The sequence below is a fragment of the Macaca mulatta genome, chromosome 7, assembly GCF_049350105.2.
Source record: "Macaca mulatta isolate MMU2019108-1 chromosome 7, T2T-MMU8v2.0, whole genome shotgun sequence".
NCBI lineage: Eukaryota > Metazoa > Chordata > Mammalia > Primates > Cercopithecidae > Macaca > Macaca mulatta.
The window spans coordinates 40,965,185-40,982,673 of NC_133412.1; the positions used below are offsets into that span (position 1 = coordinate 40,965,185).

Genomic DNA, 17,489 nt, shown 5'->3' on the forward strand with positions numbered 1-17,489 from the left:
TATGAATGCCAGGCTTATGAACCGACTCAAGATTTGAACCCAGAGTGCCTATGAATTCCTCCAGTTCCTAAGATCTGCAGCCCCAATCCCTAGAAGGGATGAAGAATGAGGCAGGACACAGAGGAGCTCTGGTGGTCAAGGCAGTATTTGTGGCAGCATGTCAAGGGCAGTAGAAAAGAAGAGGGGACGGCCCTTGGCAGGGACTCTTCTAGCAAGAGTGCAGGCTCTGGCATAAGGGGTCTTAATGGAGAGGGAAGTCTGTCTTTATAATAAAGTACATGAAAGAGGAGTGGAAAATTATCTAGTGAAAGAAGGTCATAGTGACTACTCACCACCTAGAACAAAAAAAGGACTCAATTTAGAACACATTCTATAACACTGGAAGGCCAATGTTTATAACGATGTGTACCCAAGCAAATAAGCTGAAAAATGTCTTACCTTGACCAAAGGTATACACATGACCATCTTTGGTCAAAGCAACGGAAAACTGAGTTCCACAAGCAACCTTTTTTATTCCAATTCCACAAAGGACATCAATTTTCTGCAAAACAAAAGTGTAAGGCACACAACTTTAAGAAGAAGAAAAAAAATCACTCTTGAATTTGCCTAATGGCATGTATCAAGAACTATCTTCCAAAAAAATACTAATTGTCACTTACCTATTCGACCCAAATCCAAACCTGAAATGTTATTTTCTCCTACTGCTCTGCAAACTAACTGAATTTGGGGGAGGGAGTGTGCAGAGGCAGGGGCAGTTTGACTAAAGTCTCCAGGGCCTTATGTGAAGTAGAAGCATTCCTCTGGGTAATAGAGACCACAGGGAATTCCAGGACCTTTTAAAGAACACTAGAAGACCATTTTAGTTTAACATTTTAGCGTTCATGGGTGACAATAACTGCTGTATATGTTCTCCAGAGTGGGTTTTCCTGCCTCTCTGCATACCTAACTGAATATTCACTAGACAGCTATCAGGATGTCACAGACTATAAATGGTGGTGAATCCGAATATAAGCTGAAGCTTTATAAACCACACTGCTTGTGAAATGTGTCAGGAAAACCCCATAAAACAATCATATAGAAAGTCTTCTGTGGAGTCAAGAAATCTTCTATAGTGTGAATAACAGCTTCTAATTTCTTTCTTTATGGACTCAGATTTCCTTTGTATTGTTTTTTAAAAGGAGATGTGTACCTGTGTAATTCAGTGGTAATAATAAGCAAAAATGACAGCTGCATGCAGAGGGTTACAAAGGATTACTCATAGTTCCTTCCATGACACCCTGGAGATATGTTTCTAATTATTTCTTCTCTACATCAGAGGTCCTACAGTGTGAAACCCGTTTAGGGAGACAGAAGCTTATCCTTGCAGAATTTTAAATCCAGTTTATCTGGATTAATAGCTTATTTAAAATCAAGACCTAGCATGTGGGCATTCAAGAATGCACAACAGAAGCTTCTAAACTTCATTATGAATTACCAAAAGTACTAAAGGTAAATTATTTCCAAATAAAAATAACTACTGACATAGATGAAAACTATTTATGTTGTCTGAAAACCTAGATTCAAGGCAGTACTGACCTGAGGTGAAGATTTTGCAGTGGAATTTCCTAAGCCTAGTTTTCCATAGTCTCCATCTCCGAAAGCCCACACCATGGAACCATCTGCTGACACTGCCAAAGTGTGGTTTAATCCACAGGCCACCTGAGGAAATAACAGTACTCAGTAAGGCAAATCACAAGACCTAAAACACACTCCCCCGTTTCTGGGACCCTTTTTCTCTACTTCAGTGACAAACTTGGCTATGTTTCCAAATACCTACAATGGTTTCAGAGCATACTACAAATGTTAACCAAAATAAGTCAACAAGAAATAATTCTTAATGTCCATATATAACTTTTTTCTTCAAAGTGAAATCCTTCAAATGTCTGTGGCTAAACCATAATCAGTACGAACGGTAGGGGGAAAATATACCTAACTCAAAAATACTCATTCATATCAAAAAGTATCTAAGGAATGATATAGAAAAAGCCAAAAATATTTCCTTGTTAAAGGACACTCTTGATGTATACAAGACAGAGATAATTACTACTTAGGAGCAGTAGCTACCAGTGATGTTGCAATTCAGCCATTCAACTCAAGGCTACCAGACAGGAGCTATTAGTACCTGTATTTTTTAAGGGTTTTATAGCAAGTGGTATTAGTATGTTATGAAGGGGGGTTTAAAAATATTCACATCCTGAAATAAGGGTTACATTTGTTGGTTTGTCATACAAACAAACTTAAATTGACTTAAAACATGAATTTCACATTGGGAAACAGTTAAACTTATCAATTAGACCATAACAAAATGTACATGAGGTTAGGTACAACTGGTGATCCTGATCTTCCTGAGGGTATCTAAGTGAACACAGAAGAACTGAGAAACAATGATCAGCTAGAATATCTTGATTTATTCCATGCCTGTCCAATCTGATATCCCTCCAGTGCAGTCACTCTCTCTGGAAGTTTTTTGTTAGAGGTATTTCCAAGACCCAGACGACCATAGTCACCATTCCCAAAGGTAAACAGTTTGCCATCTGAAGTGACCACTGCTGAGTGCTTGAAGCCACAAGACATCTAAGACAGAACCAAGGAGAAAAAAAAACTTTTAAGAAGGGAAACTAAGAAAAACGTAGATCTGCCATTTTTGGTATTAATGTAGCAATAAACTTTACATAAACTTCACTGAAAACTGAATCTTCAAAGCCCAACGCTTTTTAAAAAAATTTTTTTAAAAATTTTAATTTTAAAGAGACAGTGTCTTACTCTGTCACCTAGGCTGGAGTGCAGTGGTATGATCACAGCTCACTGCAGCCCTGAACTCCTGGGCTCAAGCAATCCTCCCACCTCAGCCTCCCAAGTAGCTGGGACTACAGGCATGTGCTACCACGTCTGGCTATTTATTTCTATTTTTATTTTTTTGTAGAGACAGGGCCTTGCTATGTTGTTTAGGCTGGTCTCAAACTCCTGGCCTCAAGCAATCCTCTTGTGTTGTACTCCCAAAGTGCTAGGATTATAGGCATAAGCCACTGCATCCGGTCAACTGGTACACTGATCTGCCCAAGTTGCTCTCCTGCTCTCCCAAGTCTGATCTGTCTCAACAGTCTCAGGAAGCCCAAGCTGAACAGCATACCCTGGAATAACTACTGCTACTCTTCAGCTGTGTACAGATGACCTACACTAAATGAGATAATAAATGGGGAAATCGTTTGTAAACTATAAGGTGCTATGCCATTTTACAGTATTATTTTAGAACACTATTTTCCAGAAAATGCAAATGAACTTAGCTTTTGTAACAAAAATAATAGGTTAAAAGCAAAGTTTTCCACTTATCTGTGTATTAAGAACTGTGTGGCAGAAGTTAAACCACACAATATTCCTTCCAAGGGCCTGCAGCACCTCAGTCTGGGCCAACCAGTTGGCTCAGGAAAAAGACCATTCTCACCCATACTAACAAGACCAATGCTAACACCAAAGCCCATTCAAACTTCTGACAAGCTCAAGAATGAATCTGAACATCCAAAACCAATGGATCTCTTATAATGAGAGTGTAACGTATTTTTACTATATTTTCTGTTACCTAATTTTAAGAAACCTATTCAATAACTAGTATATTTACAATGAAAGGCAAACTTATCCATTTCCTGCCTGACCTGCACCACTTCTTCTCCTTGTAAGGCCTCGATCTGCCTGGGCCGCCGCTGCCTGTCGCTGTTCCCATGGCCAAGTTTACCATAGTCACCATCTCCCCAGCTAAAGACCTCACCACTTTCAGTTAGGGCCATAGAGTGCCCATCAGAACCACAGGAAGTCACCAGCTGGGTCACCACAAAGCCTGAAACAAAACAGAAACCCAATAGGAGTCACTGGATGTTAAAACGCTCCTCTTTACTTGCAGCTGCTACTGAATGCCCTCAATCAAAAAGCACTGAAATGGTACTATGAAAATAAGAATAATTTCATTCCTTTTTTTTTTTTTTTAAGACGGAGTCTCACTCTATCACCCAGGCTGGAGTGCAGTGGTGTGATCACGGCTCACTGCAACCTCCACCTCCCGGGTTCAAGCAATTCTCTTGCCTCAGCCTCCTGAGTAGCTGGGATTATAGGCACGTGTCACCACACCTGGCTAATTTTTACATTTTTAGCAGAGACAGGGTATCACCATGTTGGCCAGGCTGGTCATGAACTCCTGACATCAAATGATCTGCCCGCCTCAGCCTCCCAAAGTGCTGGGTTTACAGGTGTGAGCCACAGTGCCTGACCCAATTTCTTTAGTTTTAAATTGAATTTGTAGCCATAACCTGGCAAAACTGGGAATAGTCACCTAAAATAATGATGATGATAAGGAAAAGGAGGATGACAGCAATAGTTACAGTCATTAATGACTGGCTATGCTCTAGCCACTCCCATAAATGCTTTACATGGTTTATCTCATTTTCTACTTTCACATAGAACCTATGAAACAGATACTAACACCCCATTTTTACAATTGGGAAAACTGAGTCACAAAGAGGTCTCGTAGTTTGTGCAATGTCCCAGAGCCAAGGACCAGTAGAACCCACAGGAACCCAGCACACATTCTCATCTCTACTGCTGTGCTCTTCACACCCAGATCACAATAGAAAGAACCTGAGCTTCCAGGAACTTGCTTTGAACTCAGTTACTTGTATGCTTTTACGTAAAAAACCGTCTGTGCTCTCTTTGTAGGCTTCAGAGTCACTATGAGTTCAGTTAATGAGCAAGCCGGGAGCATGTACGGTGGTTTCTCCAAAGTGTTCTTTCTCCAAGTCACACAGAACTCTGATAAAGATGTCCTTTAAAGTCTTTAGCACATTTGTAGATTTCCATATAAACTGATATTTAATTTTAATGAAACACATGCATGATTGCTACTGCTATTAACATCTGCCTACTTACACTTTTGCAATTTTTAAGCATTTGTTTACAATCTTCAGTGGGTCTCAAAAAGTGTTATTTATATTTCATTGAATTCTAGCATTGTATGATAAGTAACTTGCAATATAGCTTAAAATATGGAAATTAAGGCTGTACACGTGCCTAAACAAGGATTTAAATGTAAGTGAAGACCCGATAATATGATTTTATCTAGCAAAGGTTGGAGAAGGGCAAAGGTTTGTATGACCAAACCTACATTAGGCCATAGGTTCTAACCATCTTTTAACTAAGGACAATTTTACCTTGTAAGGCTGAAATAACTGTCAGTACATGAAGGTCATCTGAATTTCCTTGTCCTAATCTGCCATAACTTCCTTCCCCACAAGCCAACACTGTGCCATTGGCCTGGATGACAAAGGTACAATTCTGACCACAAATGACCTAGTACAAAAACACAGAATTAAATATTTTTTTATTATATTATATTGCTTCAACATGCAAGCACTTGAAATGATTCCACATATACATAGAATGCCTTTATAATTTTTTTATCCCTTTACTGAAAGGGAAGAGTTGATATAACCATGTAGTCCCTTAACTCCTTGATGACTACAAAACTGCTTATTTAACCAAAAGATGTATGAGATTCATCTATTTAAAAGAGTTTAGAACAACAAAATGGACGAAAGAAAAAGGAAGGGGTAATGGAGAAATATTAAAGACTGGGCTAGAAAGAAGCAGAAACTCATACATAAGAATGAGTCATGCAATCTGGGACTAGCTGAGGTAGAGAAGAGCAAAAGACAAAGCAGTGACCTCGAGAAGGGTTTGGCGCTATGTCGTACCAGGATTATTAGAAAAGGGGAGTGGTCGATAAAATCTGGCTAAAGATCCTAGGAAGTTTATAGCCCCAAAGAGAAAATCACTAATTAGGAGTATCTGAACTGCTAGAAATACATACTGGGCAGGCCTAATGCATCATGATGTTAGTTCATTAAACTTGAAGAAAAATTTAGAAATTTGTTAACTTCTTAAGTCTGATAAAAACCACAGCAAGTTTTTATTTGAAAGCTATATATCATGACTTTCTCTAATGATTCCTCACAATAGATTACGAAACGGACAAGCTTTATCCCACAATAAGACAAGCAAAAGAATTAGAATTTTCAGTTCCCATGTTTCTTTTCTATTTTTTACCCTGTTAGTTACCTGTTGGGCCTGTGAGAATGAGGGAGCTGCTGCAGGTACCATTACATTTCTTCCAGCTTCTGCCAGCTGTCCATGCCTACCAGCACCCCATAAGTAGACATCACATTTACCTCCCAGGTGCCAGTCCTAGAAAACCACAATCATCTCAAAATTAGAGTCATCCATTCACTAAAACAGCCATGTACTAAGTACCAAGTGTGTGCCAGCCTGTATGGGAGACACCAGGGTACAAATGCACAAGCATTTAGAATCAAAACACTAACTGAGAATCATTATACAGTTATCTTCATCTTTACTGACCTCAGGTCTGGAAGTTGCCCAAGACATAATTTGTTCATCCATGCCATTAATCCATTTACTGTTATCCTGAAAAACAGGGGATACATAATGATCAATTCTGCTTAGGCAAGATTCAGCGGCTATTAACAAGAAAGTGCTCTTCTAATTATTAAGTCTTATTTCCAAAAAAGAACATGGTAATATCATGAGAAATTAAGAGCAGTTTTATAATTATGTCAAACTTGATTTTATGCATTGTATTTCCCTTTATTATAAACACTTTCACTATCACTATCACTACAGTACTGGTGATTCAAAGCTAGCCATGTGTTTTCTGAACACCCACAGGTAAAAGGTCATGAGCAGGACCCCACACCCCTATAAACTCTTTGTGTAGCTGTGGGCAAATCACTTCACCTTTCTGGGCTTCAGCTTCCTCATCTACAAAATTACAGAGTTGGGCCAAATGGGCTTAGAAGGACATTTTCTGATTACAATATTCTATACTTTTGTGCCACATGACATTTCAGTCAACAACAAACTGCATGTATGAAGATGGTTTCATAAGATTATAAAACCTTATTTTTATTACACCTTCTATGTTTACATACACAAATAATTACCATTGTGTTACAACTGCCTAGAGCACTGAATACAGTAACATTCCATACAGGTTTGTAGCCTAGGAGTAATCAGACTATACCATATAGTCTTGTGTAAGTAGGCTATATCACCTAGATTTGGGTAAGTACTATGCACTCTATGATATTCCCAGTGTCAAGAATGCCTAACAATGCATTTCTCAGAACATATCCCTGTCATTAAGTGATACATGACTACAGTTACATAATTTTACTCAATTTATATTTATCTGTTCCACATTGTGTTAATAGTTATCTATCCAAATGTTTGTATACATAAATCTTAAGTATACAAAGAGGTTGTTAGATCATGTGCTGGCCTGTAGTCTACACAGGTATTTTATCTATGTCACAGTTTCTACAGTATATACTCTCAAATACAATCAGAATGAAATGACAATCAGGATGCTCTTTTATATTTTATTTGATGCTAATTAAAGACTTGCTTGAAATGCCAAACAAATTAGAATCTATATGTGGCATATAACCCACAAGATGACCAGGAAAAGATGCTAAGATATTTACAGGTAAGGCACTAACAAAGTACCTATGGACAAAAGAAAGTGAGAAAACATGGGACTATGTCATTGAGAGCTGGCAGGTTTACAAGAGTTCAACAGTGCTTACATTACCAATTCCTGCCACTATAGAGGCCTGCCATCAGATTGAAAGTGACTATCTGAAAGAAAAATATTTTCCACTTCTCTTAACTTCTAGCCATTCATACTAGCAAAGACTTACTAGGGGTCTGCTATATGCCAAATACCCATGATAAAATCTCAGCTGCAAATAATAGCAGCTCACAGTACATTTACCATTAGAAATACAAGTTCATCCTCTGGAACAGGTTCTAGATCTGGAACGGTAAAAGATTCTGGAAACTGGGCTCCATTGGTCAGGGCTTCAGCAGCCTTTATAGTGGTTGAGAAACATTCTAACCAGGCCCATTCATTTGGATTCCAGGATGCAGGGTCAGGGAGACAGTTCTGGTGGTGTGGTGGCACTGGAGGGTTACACAACAGCTGATCCAGATGAAGTCCCACAGCAAGGGAAGCCAAGCATTGCATATAGGGGCTGTGAACAAGCTGGTCGCCACAAACCACATGAGGCTAAAAGAAAATACAAGGATGTTATGTCGAAAAGTTTGTGCCAAATATTCTAAATTAACCTACTGTAGTCTGAAAGTCTGGAGTCTTATTTTTGAAGTTTACTGTTTAAGCTTTTTGCTAGGAAATAAATTTAGATTTAGAGTTGTACAGACAGTACCGAGAATTGCTGTATACCCTTCACCCAACTTTATCTAATGTTAACATCTTATACAACCCCGGCACATTTATCAAAACTAACAAACTAACATTGGTACAATACTAACTAAACCACAGAACTTGATTTGGTTTTCCTCAGTTTTCCTATTAATACTCGTTTTCTGCTCCAGGATCCAATCTAAGATATCACACTGCATATAGTACACTTTCATCACGGTTTTTCTTGATTGGAAAAAAAAGCAGGTAACTATTAAACTACAGAGATCTGTTCTTCTCACTTTCCTCCTTTACAAAAGAATCCTGGTAGCTATCAAAGGAAAATCCTTTCTTCTTCCATGGCATTCCCTAGTTGTGGAGCCTGAGTGATTCAGAAAAGAAAACTTGAGCAAATAGGTTAGTGAAATTAACTGGGTGTGGTAACAGCTGATTACATTAATGTAGTTTGGCAAAAAAAGAAGAAAAAAAAAATCAAAGAGTTCTGCTGGGGTCAGTACACTGTGACTACTGAGGGCTGGAAGACAGGCTACTTTAGGATCTCTGTCTGGACAAGTTCAAATGCTATAATTCCTCATTCCAGTATTCAATGACCCTACTCAATTAATTCAACATAGCTCTTCCACTAAATTTTCCACAAAGATTTATCCGAGAAGTGGAGACAATGTTCACTCTGATACCCGCATCCATCCCTATCCCTCAACTTTGGAATGGCCAAGCCATATAAAAATAGATATATGTGTGGGTCAGAAAAGGGAAGATGGTATTCTGCTGCATAGGTATTTTAAGAAGCTTTGGAGTGAATAAATCTGAAAAACAGTAATACAAACTTGGTGTTTGTTTGTTTCCTTATTTTACTCTGGTGAAAATAAAGCAAGAATAGACTTAGGGTTGCTGAACAACTCTTTTAGGCATGACTTACCTTCATTTGATTCTGCCCAAATAGCCCCACTTATTTTCCTCAGACCTCACGCTCTTAAGGGATAAGTTCAAGGTTATAATCAAATTGAAAGCACTGAGTATCTGTGGATCTCTAGGAGTGAGTGTAATGAGTTACCTTTTCGTAGGCATACTGCTCCTGAAGCATCATGGGGAGCCGCTCCAGAAATGCTCTCATGCAGGGAGCCATGTTCAATCCCAGAACACCCTGCTGTTTCAGTGCTGTCCGACAGGTTGCCAAAACGTGATTGGCAGCTGCCCATTCTGCTGTACAATTCACGACCAAAACATCCTGGTTGAAAATAAATCATGCCACATGATAAATTTGTTTAAATAAAAAATAATGCTATCACCATTTCATCTGTGAAATTCCTTCTAGTAACTGGGACATCTTTGCTTTTTGGATACTGTATATCCAAAAAGGCTATACTTTTAATGCCTATGGAACTTCAAAATATCCTAAACTTTGTCTAAGTAAAAAATAATGAGCTATAATAAAATTTGTGAACTACCTCAGATTAGCTGGTACTTTAAAAGGAAATAACGTCAATTATTAACTATTTCTTCAGAACTTGCAGAATAAGGTATCTAGTATATTTCAAAAGTCATGTCTGACATGACTACAAGGATAGCTGCAAAAGAGGTAGCACTGCTTTAACTCTGGCTCTATGGCTTATTCTGCACAGGCCACTACTGCCTAGGGTCTGATTCTACATTTTACTTTCAGTAGAACCTTTCATGAAGGTTTACAGCTTATTTTAACATCATTTAACCATATAAAATGTAAATTAAATCGGCACATTGGCTCTAATCTTTAAGGGTATGAAAAATAATACTGTAGGGAATAATGTTGTATCATAGAATTACTTCACAGCAGGGGACCAGCATTTTTCCTAGAATATTAAATTCGAAAGCCAAGATATATTTTGTATGCTTAGTTAAATGGCTTTGCAATGCTGCTTCTTTCCAGGGAAAATTTGTTTGAGATCGTTTTTTTTTCCTTTGGGATGGGCTCTCGCTCTGTCGCCCAGGTTGGAGTACAATGGCGCAATCTTGGCTCACTGAAACCTCTGCCTCCTGAGTTCAAGTAATTCTCCTGCCTCAGCCTTCCAAGTAGCTGAGACTATAGGCATTTGCCACCACGCCTGGCTAATTTTTGTATTTTTAGTAGAGATGGGTTTCACTATGTTGGCCAGGCTGGTCTTGAACTCCTGACCTCAGGCAATCTGCCCACCCCGGCCTCCTCAAAGTGGTGGAATTACAGGCATGAGCCACTGTGCCCAGCCTTGAGATAGTTTAGTGCTATTGTCAAAAATCATGGCAGAAAGTCAAAATCTACTTCATCACTTCCAACGGAAATGAAATTGTTCAACATCTAAGCACTGTCGCCGAAGCATGGGGTGCAGTAGAAAAAGTTAAGCAGAAGACTTAAGTTCTAATTCTCCTTCTGCTACTAAATAGTTGGACTGTTTTGGACAAGCAGTAATCCCTCTGGATATCAGGTTTCTCCTCCATAAAGTGAGGGGGTTATATTATGATTTCTAAAGTTCCTTACAAGGTTACACCCCATCATTTGATATAACTACAATATTACCTTTGATCTATTTGAGCAAGCAGCTACTCCAACTTCTGGAATCCATACTGTGGTCTGAATAGCTCCAGAGCCTATCACAACAGTTTGCAAGACAGAGCCATCCTAAAATGAGATATATTTACCAATACAGATCATTGAACTTTAGGTATAATTTACATTTAAGTTTATACTTCACATTGACAAAAACATATTCTAAAGTCTACATTTTAGCTAAATTCAGCAATGTCCAATCACATACCTACTACCTCATTTTCTAGGACCCAGCTGATTTTAAAAATACTTATCATTAGTAAGAAAAATGTAAGGGCAGAGCATTCTGAAAGAAGTTTCTTCAGCATTCAAGAGATTACTATATAAAATGTTTCTAGGATTGGTTAATTTTTATCATATGTGTTTAAGTTAATGTCAAAATATTCCTTAACATATAAATAAAATCTATGCTCTTACCCTTAAAGACCAAATGTTCATGAGCCCACCTAGTCCACCAGACACCAGGGCCAACCCATCAGAACTAAAGGCAACAGTCCGAACAGGAGTGATGTGTCCCCGCAGCTGATAAACACACTTGGCTCCTGACGATTTCCTACATCCATCCTGAAATTCATTATTTTTAACATGCATTAAAATAAAGATAAATTATAAGTTCAAGATTTATCATTCACTCTTGGAAATTTTATATTTCAGAATAAAATTGGCAAGGGGGAGAGAATTTTCCTCATAAAGGATCGTTAGCTTGACTGAATCAATAATAAAATATCTGATTCTCCTTTGTTGAAGCTGACTTTCATCTTTTTTAAAAAAATATATTTCTAAACTAGTTTTCCAGTCTTCAAACTACAGAAATAACATCTCAAAGTTCTAATTATCCCTCAGAGACAGGAAAATTCTGACTACTTTGTAACCAGTGTTTTATTTTTTTAATTTTCACTTCATGTAATTTTCATTTTTATACCCTAACATTTGTGAACTGCACATGCTGACTCTACATAAATAGATTTCTCTTTTTGTCGGCTGATGGTTCTGTCTGTCACACATTTGTTCTGCAGGCTTTAGAAGTGACATAGGTAAGGCCTGTCTATAGGGTTACCCTCCAGCACAAAGAGTAAAACCAGACTTATCTGTAGTACTCCTACCTCCACTGCTGTGATATTCTGTGATATTCTCCTATTAGTGAGTTGGCTACTCCTTCCCTCCCTCTTCACCCTTTCTCTCCACCCTTAAGCTCCTTCTTCCTTTCAGTTATGACAACATAATACTAGATATATTCATTACCCAAAGATGATGTAAAGTGTATTTCTTCCAAGGGTATCGTGAGCAAAAGGAAGGCAACAGAAGTTACAAACTGGTAGCTCAGAGATGCAATCTGACTGGCCACTCAGTGTTTTAAACAATTTTAAGTTAGGTGCCAATGTTCACTATTGGGAGATTTTACTTAAACACTGGATTCTTAGCATCTACAGAAAAAAAATAAAACAATCTGGTAACAACAGGCTCTTAATTCTGGAAACTGACAATCAGCTGTGTGCCTTTATATAAAGCATGTATGCTTCTTCGTTTTTTTTCTGTTTTTGTTTTTTTGCCCTCTCCAAACCTTCTGACCCTAGCCTCATGAATTTATGTTACTTGCCTAGAGGGCTCTCTAAATATATAAATTTGTAACTTCTGTTTAATGTAAACAAATCATTCTCCATAGCAAGGATTCTGGCATCAGCTGGAGATTCTTTGGATGGATGTGCTCCCATGGAGTTTCTGCTTTAATGTACTAACAACTTATGACTTGTCTATCTGTAGTATTAATTATATCCACTATCACAGTAACACTCACCACTTAATATGTATGGAATATCTCATTTGACTAAGTAATTATGGTATCTCTGATTTATAAAAAATTAAGCTAATTCAGGATGACAATTACTTATATTTCCCAATGGATCTTGCCCTTTGGGATATGGTAATGATTTTTTTAGTAAACAAAGGGAGAATTACTTTGATGTAATATATTTTCCATAGTTTCAGATAAAGTCTTCAAAAACATCAGAATGTTACCTGGCAATTTGATTCCTGGTCCCACCATCCTTCTGCACTAGTCACACTGGTCTGTGTAGTATCTTGCGGAATGCGCCAAACACATACTAAACCACTCTGACAGCCACTTAAAAAAATTGATTACATAAAACCAAAACAAGTCAATATGCATAAGTAAAAATATTTCCAAATTGCAATCAATTAAGATCTGACAGAACCACTACATTATTTTTTAAACTTACTTGTAGTACATACAATCTTTTACAAGAAATATAACCGAGGCCAATATTCTAACAACATCACACCCAGAGATAAGGAGATAACATACCAAGTTTCACACTGGACAACTACTGCTTTTTCTTTTCTCTGAGGTAATCTTTTTTTTTTTTTTTTTTTTTGGAGACGGAGTCTCGCTCTGTCACCCAGGCCGGAGTGCAGTGGCGTTATCTCTGCTCACTGCAACCTCTGCCTCCCGGGTTCACGCCATTCTCCTGCCTCAGCCCCCCGAGTAGCTGTGACTACAGGCGCCCGTCACCACGCCTGGCTAATTTTTTATATTTTTAGTACAGACGGGGTTTCACCGTGTTAGCCAGGATGGTCTCGATCTCCTGACTTCGTGATCCGCCTGCCTCGGCCTCCCAAAGTGCTGGGATTACAGGCGTGAGCCACCGCGCCCAGCAAGGTAATCTTATAATGTTACACGTTATAAGAATAGTAACTGGCAATAAACTCTTTAAGACTACTGAGAAGCCACACTTAATGCAAATAACAGTCTATACCAATATAAAAACTAAGACGCATAGATGCAAATTGACAACATACGTAGCCATCAGTAACTGCAACTTGGATCCTTTCCCTGGAAGGCGGCACCAAGCAATGCCATTTACAATAGAGGGATGGCAGAGTGAATGTAGACAGCGCCAGCATCCTGAAATAGAGCTCCAGAGTTTCACACTGTCTTCTTTGGCACATGTCATAAGAATATGACCTGTAGGGTCCCACTTCATGCTAATAAGAGTATCCTTAAAATGGAAGGAAGAGAAAAAAAAAATCAGAGTAATGTTTCCTTCACAAATACCTTAAATTCAGTAATATATAACCTATGTTTCTTAGCATCTATATTTCTATAACTCAATTATTTTGAAATCAATATTTTATGCAAATCAGATGCTACCATATCATTCCCAATCACTAGACCAACTTACCCTTTAATATAGTCTGTGTCATATATATTTGCTGCTGTTAAAGCTCAACAAATGTTAGTAGGATGAACAAATTATGAAATTCTGACTAAAAAGGGATTAGTCAGATAAATTCTGACTAATGCTATCTCTCATTAGCATGTGTATTTATTAAGAGTTATCCTTATTGACTGGTAATCATTACAGTATGAAAAAGAAGAGACTTAAAACAAAAGCACCCCTCACACCTCAACAGCAAACACTTATAAGAATCTGGGATATGTTTTGTGTTTATATGGTTGTGATCACTGTGCTCTTCTGATTTTATTTTTATTTTTCAATCCTCTTCCACACCTTCCAGCTTCCTGGTTTCATGCATTTATGCTATTCGCCTAGATGGTCCTGTAAATATCTGAATTGGTAACTTCTGTTTAAGGTAAAAAAAAAATCATTCTTCATGAATGGAATTTCTGACATTACTGGGAGGCATTCTGACACCTTGAGAGGTATTGGCTTTACCTTTAAAGCCATCATTCCCAGGGTGTTGGCTTTACTCTTTCATGGGTTATTTATTTTTGCATAGACTTATCCATGTATATCCACTGTCCAAAGATTTTGTGCAATAATAGAACATTAAGGTATAACTGACTGACGTTAAAAATTTTTTAAAAGAAACTAGTATCAAGCAATAGTAGAGTAATAAAAAAAAAAAAAACCAAGAAGGCTGGGTGCCGGGGCTCACGCCCGTAATCCCAGCACTTTGGGAGGCTGAGGTGGGCGGATCATGAAGTCAGGAATTCAAGACCAGCCTGGCCAGCATGGTGAAACCCCGTCTCTAGTAAAAATACAAAAAAAAAAAAAAAAAAATTAGCTGGGAGTAGTGGCAGGCACCTGTAATCCCAGCTACTCAGGAGGCTGAGGCAGGAAAATTGCTTGAACCCAGGAAGCGGAGGCTGCAGTGAGCCGAGGTTGTGCCTGGGTGACAGGGCAAGACTCCGTCTCAGGAGGGGGAAAAAAGAAACAAGAAAAAGCAACTATCTGGTAAAGATGCTTTTACCAGAATATATACAAATAGCCAACAGGCATATGAAAAAATGCTCAATATCACTCATCATCAGAGAAAAGCAAATTCAACCCACAATGAGCCATGAGCGTTGGCTCACGCCTGTAATCCAGCACTTTGGGAGGCTGAGGGGGGCAGATCACTTGAGGTCAGGAGCTCAAGACCAGCCTGACCAATATGGTGAAACTCTGTCTCCACCAAAAATATAAAAATTAGCCAGGAATGGTGGTGGGCACCTGTAATCCCAGCTACTCAGGAGACTGAGGCAGGAGAATTGCTTGAACCTGGGGGGTGGAAATTGCAGTGAGCCAAGATTGCGCCACTGTACTCCAGCCTGGGCGACAAAGCTAGACTCCATCTAAAAAAATAAAAATTTAAATTAAAAAAAATAAAAAAATAAAACCACAATGAGATATCATCTCACCCCAGTCAGGATGGTTATTATTAAAAAGACAAAAAACAACAGATGGTGGCAAGAAAGTGGCAAAAAGGGAGCTCTTAAACACTGTTGGTGGGAATGTAAATTAGTACAAACTCTATCAAAAACAGTATGGGGATTTCTCAATGAACAAAAAACAGAACTACCATTGGATCCAGCAATCCCACTACGGAGTGTCTACCCAAAGGAAAATAAATCATTTCCTCAAAGAGATACCTGCACTCATATGTTTACCACAGCACCACTCACAATACCAAAGATATGGAATCAACCTAAGTGTCCATCAATGGATGACCAGATAATGAAAACGTGGTATACATAAACAATGGGATACTATGCAGCCATAAAAAGAATGAAATCAGGTATTTTACAGCAACATGGTTGGAACTGGACCCCATTATCTTAAGTGAAATAAGTCAGACACAGAAAGACAAATATTAGATTTTTTTCACTTTTAAGTGGTTATTATTAAAAAGACAAAAAAACAACAGTTGTTGGCAAGAAAGTGGGGAAAAGGGAACTCATGTGTACACATGGGCCTAGAGTGTGGAATGGTAGACAAAGAAGACTTGGAAGGGTGAGGGCTGGGAGGAGGGTAGATTATGAGAGATTACTTGATGGGTACAATGTATGTCATTTGGGTGATGGATATCCTAAAATCTCTGACTTCGCCACTGTGTAATCTATGCATGTAACAAAATTGCACTTGTATCCCATAAAATTATGTTTCTTAAAGATGCATTTACCTTATGTGCGTCAATTAGAACAATGCCTCCTTTCTCAAGTGGTTCCTTTGTTCCCAGTAATAATTTTCCATCAAAATATCCCACAGCAAATGGTCTGTCTTCACTGAACCATGCAATGCAAGTAACAGACACTAACATGATAAAAACAAAAGAAAAAGAATAAGAAAAAGAGAATTATTTGTCATTGTCTGACTTAAAAGACAGAGACTGAAACAAATAATGATAATGTAACCACTGCAAGTAAGTTTCCAAATAGCTCTTTAATGCATTTAGACAAAATGTAGGCGTACAGTGGGGATTCCACGTAACATACTTCTTAAAAGTGTCACTTAACTGTGACAAGGACTACCTAATTTATAATCTTTCATTCTTTTTCAGGCGGTTGTTGAAAAATAAAGACAAAAATTAAATTGCTTTGCTGATTTTAAGTCACCGTAGGTTCTTTCCTTTTGGTCCAGAATCTACCATGATACTAAGAAGTGAAATAATTCAAATCACAGAAAGAAAATTACATCTCTTTTTCTGCTGATTTAATATTCCCTATTCAGTATGTTTCCACATTCTATCAAAATGTTCTGTTCTAACAATCTATATTTCTATTTGCTTCTTTAAGTATATGTAACACTGAAAGGCTACAAAAGAAGTAAAAACAGTATCTGTGAGGGTAGAATGGGAGTGTGGGAACTGAGCAGATGGGAGAAAGACTTTTCACTGTATATGTTTTAAAACTTAAATTTTTCAACCCTATCAAAGTATTACCTATTTCTAAACAAAATAAACCTCTTCTGTTAATGGAATACCATGTAAGCAGGCACTATGACCTTTGAATTACCCAACTTCCCCCAGACAACCAACAAAACCTAGTGAGATGCATTCATATTCAAAGGAACACCACAGTAAGAAGAAAGCAGACTTCCTACTCTCTTGTCAGACCAGGAATTCCCCTCTTCCCCCTTCCTCCATTACTTCAATTTTACTAATTTTTTTAAAGACAATTTCATCTCAGCCAGGCGCATTGGCTCACGCCTGTAATCCCAGCACTGTGGGAGGTCGAGGCAGGGGGATCACAAGGTCTGGAGATCAAGACCATCCTGGCCAACATGGTGAAACCTTGTCTCTACTAAAAATACAAAAATTAGCTGGGCGTGGTGGTGAATGCCTGTAATCCCAGCTACTCAGGAG

At 38.2% G+C, this 17,489-nt stretch overlaps 1 protein-coding gene across 1 annotated transcript in view; it reads right to left on the bottom strand.

The window, feature by feature from the left end:
- The window catches only part of HERC1 (HECT and RLD domain containing E3 ubiquitin protein ligase family member 1), a 224,019-nt gene that overhangs the window by 18,545 nt on the left and 187,985 nt on the right, over positions 1–17,489 (bottom strand). The window contains exons 55-68 of the mRNA XM_077939543.1: positions 16,308–16,438; positions 13,701–13,900; positions 12,900–13,005; positions 11,301–11,447; positions 10,854–10,955; positions 9,378–9,551; positions 7,877–8,170; positions 6,442–6,507; positions 6,142–6,267; positions 5,235–5,373; positions 3,690–3,871; positions 2,458–2,613; positions 1,576–1,698; positions 439–541 (exon numbers count right to left, since the gene is read on the bottom strand). Coding sequence (XP_077795669.1) covers positions 439–541; positions 1,576–1,698; positions 2,458–2,613; positions 3,690–3,871; positions 5,235–5,373; positions 6,142–6,267; positions 6,442–6,507; positions 7,877–8,170; positions 9,378–9,551; positions 10,854–10,955; positions 11,301–11,447; positions 12,900–13,005; positions 13,701–13,900; positions 16,308–16,438 — 2,049 coding nt within the window. The remainder of the gene's footprint in view (positions 1–438; positions 542–1,575; positions 1,699–2,457; positions 2,614–3,689; positions 3,872–5,234; positions 5,374–6,141; positions 6,268–6,441; positions 6,508–7,876; positions 8,171–9,377; positions 9,552–10,853; positions 10,956–11,300; positions 11,448–12,899; positions 13,006–13,700; positions 13,901–16,307; positions 16,439–17,489) is intronic.